This window comes from Anastrepha obliqua, chromosome 5, assembly GCF_027943255.1.
Source record: "Anastrepha obliqua isolate idAnaObli1 chromosome 5, idAnaObli1_1.0, whole genome shotgun sequence".
NCBI classification, from domain to species: Eukaryota; Metazoa; Arthropoda; class Insecta; order Diptera; family Tephritidae; genus Anastrepha; species Anastrepha obliqua.
Window position 1 is genome coordinate 15,890,013 of NC_072896.1, and position 13,709 is coordinate 15,903,721.

The window sequence follows — 13,709 nt, forward strand, 5'->3', positions numbered from 1 at the left end:
AGTTTTCTGGTATTGTGGCGGCAGTATTCAACTTCTCTACTCACTTTTCTAAACGCTCGTCTTCCTGCGACTGAGGAAGCCTCGTATGTTCATTATGTGATTCTTGGAATTCAAATGAATTCAGTTAAACTCTAACTAAAAGAAGTCATGAAAGTCTTGAAGATCCTCTTCTCAAAAGTTTGTTAGTTGAACCCTCCATTTGGCACCCGACTCTGGTCACACTTTTCTGGCCACACTTTTTTGACTTTGGACATGTATTTAACATATTTATATTGTAGTTAACGACTTAAGCTTCCAGGTAGCTTCCTAAAATTTAATTTTCTATAGATATATGGGTATAACGTTTTAGAAAGGATCCTCGAACAGGACGAAAAAAGGCCACGACCGGGTTGAGAAAGATCTTCAAGACTTTCGTCACTTAAAAAAGGTGTGCAACGGAGGCTTAAATTCAAATTGACATGCAATTTTCGCCTACGAAATATGGTTATCGCGGTTTGTTGGTGTTGTAACAGCGAAATTCCACTGTTTTCATTTGACTAAGTCGACTTGCGACTGAGCCCAAGCTAGAGGATGTGATGAAAGTCTTAAAGACACTCTTCACAAAAGTTTGCCCCATCGACATGAGATTAATTCTGGAAAAGTAAGAACTCAATGCGAACGGCTCAATCATACACCTGACAATTAAATAGGAATGGTTCAGATCTTTCTTATTTCTTATCATCTTTGGGAGGAAATTGATCTCCTTATACGACATTATCATGAAACTTGCCTAAATATGTGCGTTCAACATCACTCATAAAAATGTTCATCGCTTAGGAATGGGAGTAGTTTGCGCGGTTGGGGAGAGAGGTTATATGGGCCTATATTCAGGAGGCGAAATTTGTATATGAAAGTTAAATAGTTTTTTCATTTTAAATCAATGGTCTCAATAGCCGCGCCATTACTTCTGTTTTTCTTAGACTGGACAAAAAAGCGTAGCGAATGGGTCTGAATCCGCGGAAAGCCAAGTATTTATAGTCAGCGCACTTGTCTCTTGGCACCCATCTCACTAAGCTTGGTAACACCAGGCAGTTCTTAGAATATATTACAATAGAAGAAAAAATTCTGTGGCAGATTAATAGGTCCTTGCGTCTTGGTGACAGCAAGTATCGGAGACTATAGAACAATAAGCTATATGAGCTCTAGGTAAGTAGGCAGGTCTGGTGGCTGCCAATATGACTAACTGTCGTAGGTCCATTGTGATACCACTAGAATTTTTTCCTTACACTATCCTTACACTTAAACCATCCTGCGGCTTTTATAAGCTCGTAATGGCGCGGTTGGTTTAAGTTCAGTTTTAAGGCAGCAAAAACATAGTCCAGGAAATACAGATCCAACGGGTCAGAAGGCATGTTCATGTGGCACAAATGGATAAACTCGAGTTTACTCGTTTAAGTGCCTGACACGACGTTGGCAAAGGAGTGGCAATATCTCCTCAGTGGAATAGGAAAGGCTAAGCGGCTCGCTGTTTAAAATAGGCGCCATTTAGCATTAGCGAGAAGAAATGGTTTTTTTGAACTCGGCTCCTGTCGCTTAGGCGATTACCGAGGCAATCAATATAAAGAAACTTCTTAAGCCGCTCATCCGCATTTCAGCAGATTTCTGTCACCTGTTCTTTTATAAATAAGTACTGCAGTCACCGTAGCCAAATGGGTTGACGAACCGACAACCGTTTGAGTGAAACACTCAATACATTATCATACAGAAGACAAGACGGTAGTGAATTAAGATAACACTACTGCAAGCTTTCCGATGCCTCCTTTACTTTGGACCACCTATAAACATAGTGGGAGTAATTGAGACTATCGACGGTGTATAGCCTTCATATGCCTACAGGAGAGGAACCTGGACGCGGGAGCGTGCCCCACATACCATTGGTGTGACGGCACCTTTGAGATGTTTCTGACATTTTGATTTCAACCTCCTTAAAAAAAAAAAAAAAAAACAATGGGTTGGTAGGTTCGAATCTCGGTGAAACACCAAATTAAGAAAACCATTTATAATAGCGCTTGCCCCTCGGCAGGCGACAGCAAACCTCCGAGTGTACTTCTGCTATGAAAAAGCATAAAAAAACCATTTGCCGTTCGGAGTCGGCTTGAAACTGTAGGCCGCTCCATTTGTGGACGAACATCAAAACGCACACCACAAATAGGAGGAGGAGCTCGGCCAAACACCCAGAAAGGGTGTACGCGCCAATTATACATGCATACATACTGCAGCTTGTGATTATTTGCTTTTGTTGCAAGCCGACAGCAGCTGCCGTATTTTTTTTTTTTTTCGCTCGGCAATTTCGTGCACATTTACACAAATATGAAGTAAATTTTCGCAAATTCAATCTTGATTCGATAATTTTTGACCCTGTAAAGCATTATAAGTTTTCACGTTTTTTTTTTTTGTAATTTTTCTTTTAATGGGTAATTAGTTTTCTATAGCAGCTATAAAAGATCAAAGGCTCACAAACACACATGCAAGTTAATCAAGCCATCATCACTTTTTAAAACTGCTTTCGGCATATGCACACATACGAACTACCTATAAAAGGAGATTAAATCTACTGATTAACGCAGTTACGTGTACAGTTTTAAAGTGTCACTCGCTTAGTGTGCAGCCCTTGACAATTTGCATAGATTTCAAAAACAAGAAAAACTCATAGCGTTGAAATTCCTGAAAAAAGGATATTAAGAAGGTGCCAAGGATGATTTATTTTTTGCAGAGAAATCATTAAATGACTTGCAGAAAATTTCGGAATATTTTTGATTATAACGGAGTGCGAAAATTAAAATTTCTTTTTATCAAATTGGTGGTACTTTTGTCGATGATTGGAAAAATATTTATTACTAGCTGTACCCGCGCGCGTTGTTACGCCAACAACTAAAATAAATTTAGGAAAAATAACTTTAAAGAAAAATCAGTACACAAATATTCAATTCATTCTAAACCATTTTATTGATTTTGTTTACTTCGAAAAAATTGTGACATTATAAAGTTTAGTTCCAATTCGATGTTTATTGAAATGCTTTGGGATACACAATATTTCTTGTTTTTCCATCTGGTGCGTAGACGAATAAATCAGAAGTTTTCCGACATGTGAGCAAGCCACATAGAGCTGTACATGTGAGAAGCATGGATTCTCCAAATTTAATCACACTTATATATAACGATTGTCCTTGTGCTTTGTTAATAGTCATTGCGAAAGCGAGTCGCACCGGGAACTGTAAACGTTTCGAATGACATATCTGATCATTGGGATACGTAGCAACAGTATGTCTTCACCTTTGAATTTTCCAGTCAAAATTGTTGCCTGTTATCGCATTGTTCATCATTTTCTTGACTGGGAGTCTGGTTCCGTTGCAAAGTTGTGGTGGATCTATATTTCGAAGAAGAATGATGGGTACGCCAATTTTCAATGTCAGAACGTGCGGCGGCATGCCTGGCAAATCAAGCGAATTCAAGAATTCAGTTGGATAGTTGACAACCTCGTCTTGATTCTCCACAGTATCGATGGACTTATATGTTGTCGTTTCACTGGGTATTCCATGCTGAATGGTGAAGTTGATGGTATTGACATCCCAGTGTTTGGCTGCTAATATAGCGCGCGTACTGAGCCACTGATGGTTTTTGTAATTCTGTGCAATGTTTTTGAAAACTTTTTGCACCAATACGTCGATGCTTTTTGTGATCTTACAGAATTTTGCTAGCAGGGTGATACATTGTGTAGATTCATCAATTTGCATTCGTCCATTTCCCATATCCAATAATTATTTTGCAAAATTTCCAGCCGATGCATCCCGTTGTAGTTATACGCGCATGTTCGTTTTCAAAGTAAATTTCTGTAAATGACGCCATAAAACTGATGATTTAAGACATACATTAAGTTCATCAGCGGGTGTTGAACGTGGTTTAATGGGTAGTGTTTGTCGAAAATCACCAGACAATAAAATGAGTGCGCCACCGAAGATCCGTCTGTTTCCTCTTAAATCTCGCAGTGTTCGGTCAAGCGCTTCCAATGCTTTCTTGTGAGACATTATACATTAGTCCCATATGATAATTTGACACGTTTGGAATACCTTTCCCATTCCAGAATTTTTGCTGATGTTGCATGTTGGTGTCTCAGTGTTTTGCAAATTCAACGGCAGTTTCAATGCTGAATGCGCTGTTCGGCCACCATCCAAAAGAGGTGCCGCAATTCCAGATGATGGAATAGCCAGTGCAATATTATTTTGTGATCGTATGGTAGCCAAAATTAGTGAAATAATAAAAGTCTTGCCTGTACCACCGGGCGCATCTATAAAAAACAACTGCGGAAGATTTATTCTAACGTACATACATATGTCCCCAGTTCGTTAGAATCATAGTGTGTTTCTCGTTGCAAATCACGATCGAAAAGATTTTTTGCAGGGCGGTTTGAAGGAGGCATTCTCAGTTGCATCAGTGCCTTGTTAGCGATTGTCAAACATATCGTCCCCTTAGTATTAAAATAGCCTATAAATTTTTTGATGTTTTGAGAAAATGAATTTCAAACTTTTTGTCGAAAGTAGCTCTCACTCAAATCTCGTTATGTCTGTAAATATTTATTATTTTTTGACTGACGTTTTGACCCACTTTGTTCCAGCTACGGATCCACTAAACTCTCTCAGAGTGTTCCTAAACTCTCATTCGGTCTACAAAGTTTTTAAAAATATAATTAAAGAAACCTTAATTTTTTTGTCTAAAATCTCTTAATCTCGCGAAATCAATTTGGTTTTGTTCTCAATCGTTCAACAGTTTCTAGCCGATCGTCTTTTCGTGAATACGGCATTGCGTTATTAACGACAAGGTTTCAGGTCGATTTGATATGTTTAAAAGGTGATGCAAATTTAGTCACCCCATCGGAAGATTTATAATTTTTCCAATCATATTTACAACTTGTGATCTAGACACCCGCAGTACACAGACAGACAAGCAATAGAATTCGTAACTCACTCAAAATATTTTTTTTTTATTTCGTAAAAAGTTATTCAAAAGCAAAACTGGATGTTTAAGGGGTTATATACCTTGTGAGCTCGACAAAATGGACGATTATCATAATTTTTTTTAAATATGTTTTAGAACTTTTATTCAAATGAGGCATAAGTCATACTGAAGGGTAACTCTCCAAGAATACATTTTGGTGTTTTTATTTTAAAAAATGTTATTATTTATTGTTGATATCGCCCCTCCCCCGAAACGCCATTTTTTAGAGGAGGCTTGCGGTAATCACGGTAGCGCATGAGCAGCTCAACTGAAATCAAAAAAATTAAATGATTATTGTAGAAAAATGTTTTTTAGTGAATCTGAACGATTTATTTACCCGAAAAAAAAATTTCTCGATATGAAAACCGCTTTGCACCAAAAAAACGATTTTTGAGGGGTTGACATCTTTTTTTGTTTTTTTTTTTATTAACGCATCTTAAAGTATAAGCAGAATAACGTTTAGAAATTACAAATAGTACAACTAAATAAAGATACTAACGAGCAATTTTTATTGGACGTATATATTAAAAAAGGAAAAACCAAGATGCCTCAATATTCATAAATTCATGATGAATGTCTAAATATAATATATAAGGTACAGCTGCTAATGGGTGCCCATCTGGTCTAAAACTGTTTTACGCTTGAGCCGCCGACGAGGAGTATTTGGCTGAAGCAAAGCCGATACTTCAGCGTTGACATGTGTACTTAAACGTTGTCTGTGAGCCATGGCGTATTTTTTCGCCACGTCAGCGATGGGTAGGATACCAAGATCACGATGGAGGTCGAGATTTCTCACATAGTATGGAGCATTGATGATGTTGTGCAACACTTTATTGTGGAATCGTTGCAAGATTCGCTTGAGCATCCCCATAGCTGAATGCCATACGTCCAGACCGGTTTGAGTATTTGATTATATAGCAGTAGTTTGTTGTTCGTTGACAGAATAGAGTGTCTGCCAATAAGATAAAGAATGTTTTTTGTTTTTAATTCCAACTCTTCACGCTTTTTCTTGACATGCGCCTTCCAACGCAGCTTAGCTTCAAGGGTTATTCCAAGATATTTTGCCTCGTTGACGTACGGTATATTTACGCTGTTTATGTAGACTGGCTTGTAAATTGTTTATTCAGGCCGAATACAATGTGAACTGATTTTGAATTATTTAATTTTATACGCCATTTTTTTGCCCATGTTGCAATAGAATTCACCGCTGATTGCAATTTCGTCGTTGTAGTCTCGATCACTTCTCCAACTGCTAGGACAGCCGTGTCATCTGCAAAGGTTGCGGTGACGTGTTGCTCGTGAACCGGTAAGTCATACGTATACAAGAGGTACAAGAGAGGGCCTAGGATGCTTCCTTGATATATTAAATGAAAAAAAAATAATAATTTATTACCCAGTAGTTCATCTCAAATTAGAATTTGCCTTCAAAAACTTTTTCATGAAATTTTTTTTCTGTGAAAATATGTAGATTTTTATTACTTTTTTTGCAACTGAATAATACGATGGTATTTCAAAAAAAAATTATTTTAAAAAATGTTTAAGTATAAGCTCAAATTTTAATTTTGCCTCAAACTATAAATGTATGTGAAAGACTTAAAAAAAAGAATTTACTGTTTTAAAATTTAATAAATTTTTAAAATTTTAGGTACATAAAATAGGCAAACATGGCCAAGGCTAAATTTGCATACGTCTGTCCAAGAGTATTATAAAACTGAGTAGACTTCGAATCAGGACCTTAGTAGGGGCCCTCACAGGACATTGTCTCATAGGAAATTATGCAAGGAGATTAGGCGTTTACACGCATGATTTCTGTCGTAGCTGCAGAAATGAGGAGGAGTTGGAAACAAGTGAACAACTTTTTTGCACATTCCCAGCTCTAGCCAAAGGCAGGAACTGATATTTAAGATGCTATTTCTTAATGAATATAGATAATCTATACACTTTAGGTATCAACAACCTTTTACGCTTTGTCAAAAGCTCAGGATGGTTCAATATGGAGAGGGAAATGTAGCCCAGCCCCCGCGGCTCACAACGGATCAATTTCGTGGTCTAAATGGCATCGTTGTCTCTATGTGCGATGCGGTTGCCAAACCTAATCTAACCTAGGTACATAAAAAATTCACTTCTGACCAGAGGCGTACCTGGAAGTAGCGCCTTCTTCAACTAACTTGTTACTGCTCTCGAAGCTTTGTAAAAATTATAGTTGTACTTTTCTTGCTTTTTTTAACGCGAATTCATTGATAATATCATCGGAATCAGTTTTTCAGTTTCATCCCTTTCCACACTTAATAACGCCAAATCGGCAGTCTTTCTTCACCCATTCTAGCTTTTAAATAAGACAGTACAAGTTTTAACTTGCTGAAGGATCTCTCGCAGCTAACAATGGAAACTGCTATTATCAGTAGAATTTGAATTGCTACGCGAAGATTTGGGAACACGCTTTCATCTCCGAACGGAACAATGAACTCCAGGAGTGTTTCAGTCCCTGAAATGGTGTTTTTTCGGCTCGAGAGCAACATCTTGCAGTCAAGAATTTCTTCGTAAAGTTCATTTCCATCAATATCACTCACGTAGAATTCACTTAACTCGTTGCACTTTTTTTAAATCGTTTTTTTCCTGATAAATAAGACCTTTGACATCGAGAAGGAATCTAAATTTTTCATCGATTTCATTCAACCGTACCAATCTTCCGTTCATTACTTGAAATAGTCGATCAACTGTTTCTTTCAAGACCCTTTTCATTTCTTCGATGGCACTCAAACCTGCATCAATCGACATCTCACCATCCATATTTTTTATTCTTCTTCGGCGTCTTTCAGTTGCATGAGTCCCATTTTTGACATAAAATTATCTCTTCCTCGAGTGAACTATCAACGATGGCCTCTCTTTCATTTTCGAAATAATTTTGAAGAGTCTTCAAATTTTCAGCATCATCGTGCAACATCTTTTGAACGCAGCAATGCGGATTAGTGCTTTATTCCAAAATCCCAGCCTAATCAAGAAATCATACTTTAACATTCGTTGTTTAGTTGCTAGGCATCACTTCTTGTTTCACTTGTTTGATTCTTGTCTTCGGTAATTTCTTCAAGAGCTTCCAGAATTTGATCCAAATGGTTATTAACCGGCTTTATTGCTTCTACGTTTGCGCTCCATCTGGTTTCAGGTTGGGTTTTCATGACAACTGGTATAGCTTCCTTAAATTTTTCCCAACGTTGTGTTGAACGAGAAAAAAATGCAACCATTACTACCTAACCTGACCTAACATTTCTAATTTCAAAAATGTGGTTGTTGCTCGAATATCACCGCCTTGAACAGATTCGCTTTGGATAGGCGCAATCCTGTTTTTATGATTCTTGTATAAATGCTTAAATTAGCTCATGCTTTTTGTGATCAAATTTTGTCCGAAATTTTCTGCAAATATGTAATAAATTATCTAAAAAAAATGTCCATGAAAATATTCGCCTGTTAAAATAAGTCGAGTATTAATAAACGAAATTTTCCAAAAGAAACTTTTTCTCTTTTATTTGCTGCTTTGATACTTAACATCTTCACAAGCATTTATTTTGATCTCCATAAATCTCTGACTTCCTGCAGAAATTCGATTCGAATAGCAACTTTTAAATAACACCGCGCCCGCCAGCCATGTTGACTGTAGGCTTGACACTAGGCCTCAGCCTCATAATCGCCGCTTACTACTGGCTACGGCAACATTATCGCTATTGGGAAAAGCTTGGCCTACCGCACATCCCATCCACGTTGATCGTGGGCAATGTGTACGATTTGCTGAGTAGTCGCTCTTGCGCTGGCGAACAATTCATGACGCTCCACCACCACCCAGCCGCCAACGGGCACGATTTTGTGGGCATCCATGTGCTGCATAATCACGCACTGCTACTGCGAGCGCCCGAGCTAATCAAACGTGTGCTCGTAAGCGATTTTAGCAAATTCGGTAGCCGCTTTGCGCGCAGTGACCCAGTGGGCGATGAAATAGGCGCCTTGAGTTTATTCTTTGCGCAATACGACATCTGGAAGGAGATACGCCCGATATTTTCACCATTATATACTTACGGAAAAGTCAAGCAAATGTATCCACTGTTGACTCAGGTATGAAAGTGTAGGGGCATAGTAAATTTAAAAAAATAGAAATAAAAAAAACATATTTCTTCTTTAAGGTCGGCTACAAGCTAGAGGAATACATGAGCACTTTGAAATTCGATGAAGAAACCAACTCGACCGTCGTCGAGGTGAAAAGCATGTGCGCGCTCTACACCACCGATGTCATAGCTTCGGTCGCCTTCGGCATTGAGGCGAATAGTTTGTCAAATCCCAAAGCCGAAGTGCGAAACAAATGCATCGAAGTGAACGACCCACGCTTCAAACGCTTGCTACACCTCTTCACCATGTTCTTCGCGCCGAAATTAGTCGGGCGTGTGGGTACGCATATCTACTCGCCGGAATTTGAAGAATTCATGCGCTCTTTCATCAAATACGCCATGGACGAGCGTATGCGTAGTGGCGCACATCCCAATGACTTGGTTGATGTATTTCTGGCTTTGAAGGAGCGAACTATTCCCACCGCGAAAGCGGATGTGATGCAAAAGCATGATTTTTTTGTAGCTCAAGCAGCTTTCTTGCTATTGGCTGGTTTTGACACCTCCTCTTCCACGATTAGTTTCGCGCTCTATGAATTGGCCAGGCATCCAGAAATGCAGCGTCGTTTGCGCGCGGAATTATTGGAAGCGCTTGAAAAAGGTGATGGTGTAATCGACTATGAAGCCGTCAATGCGCTGCCGTATTTGCGTATGGTCGTCGATGAAACGCTACGCTTGTATCCTTCTAATTCGTTTGTCGAGCGCCGCTGTACTGCCGTGGAGGGTTACTTGTTGGATAGCGAAAGTGGTTATCGTATACCAGAAGGTATGCCAATTTATATTTCTATACTCGGCTTGCATCGAGACGAACGGGTATGTTAATGGAATGCGTGAAGTTTTGTTTTTCTCTTCTTATTATGTATATTAAATAAAAATTTTACTTCATTGCAGTTATGGCCTAAACCGCTCGAGTTCGATCCGGAACGTTTCTCACCTGAAAATCGCAAACTGCATACACCTATGAGTTATATGCCCTTTGGCGGAGGGCCACGCGGCTGCATGGGCACAATGCTGGCTCCTATGGAAATTAAAGCGGGACTCATACATATTTTAAAGAATTACCGTGTAGAAACTTGCTCTCTCACACCATCCGAAATAAAGTTCAATGCGAAAGCCTTCGCCTTGGCCGGAGACGGTGGTACTCGTCTGAGTTTCGTGAAGGATAAGATTTACTAATTGAAGTAGTAAAGGCATTAGAGTTTTTTTTTTAATCTAATACTAAGAAGTAATGTAGTGCATACAATTAAGAACTGTTATCTCATCTCAACAATAAATTGCGCTTCACTACACGAGCCGATAAAATACTACTAAACTTAAAGTGACGTTCCACTCTTCGTATTTTTAACTGCCTGAGAGAAATAAATTTATTAGTTCCTAAAGTAGGGCTTTGCAAGATGACGTTGCTCAACACCAGCAGCGCCGTCAGAATTGGGAAGGACCTCTCCGAACCGTTTGATACCAAACGAAGTTTCAGACAGGGTGACTCGCTGTCGTGTGACTCCTTTAACCTGATGTTGCAGAGCATCGTACGAGCCGCAGAACTTAATCGCTCAGGCTCAATATTTTGTAAGAGCGTACAATTGTTGGCGTATGCCGATGATATTGACATCACCGGCCTTAACAACCGCGCTGTTAGTTCTGCCTTCTCCAAACTGGATAAAGAGGCAAAGCGAATGGGTGTGGTGGTGAACAAGGACAAAACGAAGTACCTCCTGCCTTCAAACAAACAGTCGGCGCACTCGCGGCACCCACGTTACTATTGACAGTTATAATTTTGAGGTTGTAAAAGACTTCGTGTATTTAGGAACCAGCATTAACACCGATAACAATGTCAGCCTTGAAATCTAACGCAGAATCTCTCTTGCCAACAAGTGCTACTTTGGACTAAGTAGGCAACTGAGCAGTAAAGTCCTCTCTCGACGAACAAAACTAACACTCTACACGACTCTCATCAAGCCCGTCCTAACGTATGGCGCAGAAGCTTGGACGATGACAACATCCGATGAAGCGACGCTTGGAGTGTTAGAGAGAAAGATTCTGCGTAAGATTTTTGGACCTTTGCACGTTGGCAACGGCGAATATCGCAGACGATGAAACGATGAGCTGTATGAGCTTTACGACGACGCAGCGAATGAAAATCCAGCGGCTACGTTGGCTGGGTCATGTTATGCGCTTAAACGCTTCGGCTTTGAAAGTATTCGATGCGGTACCAGCTGGTGGTAGTGGAGGAAGAGGAAGGCCTCCTCTGCGTTGGAAAGATCAGGTGGAGTAGGACTTGGCTTCACTTGGTATGTCCAACTGGCGCCGGTTAGCACGAGAAAGAAACGACTGGTGCGCTTTGTTAAACTCGCAAAAATCGCGTAAGCGGTTATCGCGCCAATTAAGAAGACGAAAGTAAGGCCAACTAAAATTCCACCACTTAGCACTAATACTTTCAAGGTTGGTAATGCCGATGCGCAAAATAGAATTCTTTTTTACATCGTCTTAATTAATTTCGCTTCACAATAACCGTAACCACAAATTTTTAGGTGCTCAACAACTAACTCTTAAATATTATATTAGGCCGAAAGTTATGAAATTTTTGAGGCAATGAAAATTTGTTTATCCGCATAATAGGGTGAGTTTTAAAGATAGAGGTTAGTTGCGGAAGGGGCCGGAATTAGAGCTGAAGAGCAAAATATCAAGAAAGATTTTTCACTTTGAGTTTTTTCGTTTCCATTTGAAGGATACTATTATTTTTCCTTATTTTTCTAGCTCAATAATTACGCACGACAATTCATCACAAATTGTAGAAAAATCAAGGTACACCGCTCTCCAATTAGCTTTCCTGCTCATAACTACACTACAGGGTCTGGCACTTGAAGTGTAACCAACTTCAGACCGCTCGCGCAGCTGGTGCTCGGGCATCAGCTGTCTGTTAGTCGGCTAAGTGGTAGTCCAGAGTTTTGTTTACAAGCACGTAGAAGTATTTTGCCGAGAAAATCAGTAATGGATCAGCGATTATTCGTGAGCTCGAACACCTTTAAGTAAATAAACTTTTTGTTTATCGCACTGCTTCGCTTTGCCGAAAGCGATCAATTTCGGAATATTGTTTTTTCTGACTAGAAATTTTTTTCAAATTAAGCAATTCGTAAACTCCCAAAATGATAGAGTTTGATTTGATCGACCGTTCATACGAGAATTTGAGTCATCGATTGGCCACCAGAAGGCAGCACCCGCCACAGGTAATGGTTTGGGCCACTGCAACCGCAGATGAGCGCTCTCCAATCGTTTTCATCGAGCCTGGCGTCAAGGTAAATGCGAAATATTGTCGGGCAAGTATTCGGGAGGTTGCTTTGAAGACGTGGACAGACAAACATTTCGGTGGCAGGCCATGCACGTTTCACGAGGACTCACCACCGTTTCACAAAGCTCGAATGAACAAAGAATGACTAAAAAACTACGTTCCGAACTTCATAACGTCCACACAATGGATCTCAAATTCACCAGACGCAAATCCGATGGATTATTCTCTTTGGGCCATTTTGAAGAGCAAGAACCGAACTAATCTTTCACCAGTCTAGAGGCGCTGAAAAAAAGCCATTGCCCGCGATTGGGCCAAAATACCTGCAAGTCACATTCGGGCAGCTTACGATTCGTTTCTGGACCGCCGCAAGGTCAGAGTCAAAATAAAGGTGGTCATATCGAGCAAAAGAAATTGATGCTTAATTTTGTATTATTTTCAAACATTTCTTACTTAAAATTGAATGAAAGTAATTTTCCAAACTAACTTTATGGTTCTTGTCATCTAAGAGTAGGTCCAGGGAACTAGCGGTTTCGCCAGGTTGGATCCAGAGGGAGAGGGGTGTTAGATGAGTGGGTTTGATGGGGCATGTGAAAAGGTGGTTAGTATCGTACGGGGTGCCTTCACATGCCGGACATATGTTTAGTATGTCGGGGTCGATTCTGGATAAGTAGGAGTTCAACCTGCTACAGTATCTAGAACGTAATTGTGCCAAGGTTACGCGCGACTCTCGGGAAAGTAGGAGCTCTTCGTCTGAGATGTGTGGTGGTTGGACTCCGATAACGGCATTTGGGGGTCGGGAGCTTAAGAAGGTTATAAGGGTCACCAGGTGAATGTCGTTGATGGTCTGTCTGTACACTGTCCGATCCAGTAGCTGTCTGTCTATTTTGATTTGGATCTCGTCCGCGTAGTTGAGGAAGTGCCTCCTGACATGCCTGGGAGATGGCTCAGGCTCAACCATATGTCTGCATGGGTAAGGCCTGCGGTAACACCCTATCAGGAACTGTTTGCTGAGCAGTTTGTTATGCTCCTTCACGAATGTTTTTTTTAATTTTCTACTTTATTCCATGACAGCAAGTTGGAATATAATTTCGAACAAATGACTGCCGCGCTGAGCAATAAATTGCGCGTGCTACTGAGCCACCTTTGGATTACATCTGCCGTTCAGTTGCGCAAAGATTCATGAAGAACGCGGGTTGTGCTTCAGGGCTGCATTCGTCAATGGTTTGCCTGCAGTAATTAAT

The 13,709-nt window shown here is 40.0% G+C and overlaps 1 protein-coding gene across 1 annotated transcript; it reads left to right on the plus strand.

Moving 5' to 3' along the window:
- Positions 1–2,617: 2,617 nt before the first annotated feature.
- Positions 2,618–10,481, plus strand: LOC129248307 (probable cytochrome P450 6t1). Its single transcript, XM_054887805.1, has 4 exons — positions 2,618–2,725; positions 8,626–9,135; positions 9,204–9,995; positions 10,074–10,481. The coding sequence occupies exons 2-4, from the start codon at positions 8,674–8,676 to the stop codon at positions 10,356–10,358; spliced, it is 1,539 nt and encodes a 512-aa protein (XP_054743780.1). The 5' UTR covers positions 2,618–2,725; positions 8,626–8,673; the 3' UTR covers positions 10,359–10,481.
- Positions 10,482–13,709: the final 3,228 nt, after the last annotated feature.

Coding starts and splice junctions, on each gene's coding strand:
- LOC129248307 (XM_054887805.1), top strand. CDS start 8,674: ATGTTGACTGTAGGCTTGACACTAGGCCTCAGCCTCATAATCGCCGCT. Junction 9,136..9,203: donor TGTATCCACTGTTGACTCAG/GTATGAAAGTGT, acceptor TTCTTCTTTAAG/GTCGGCTACAAGCTAGAGGA. Junction 9,996..10,073: donor GCTTGCATCGAGACGAACGG/GTATGTTAATGG, acceptor ACTTCATTGCAG/TTATGGCCTAAACCGCTCGA.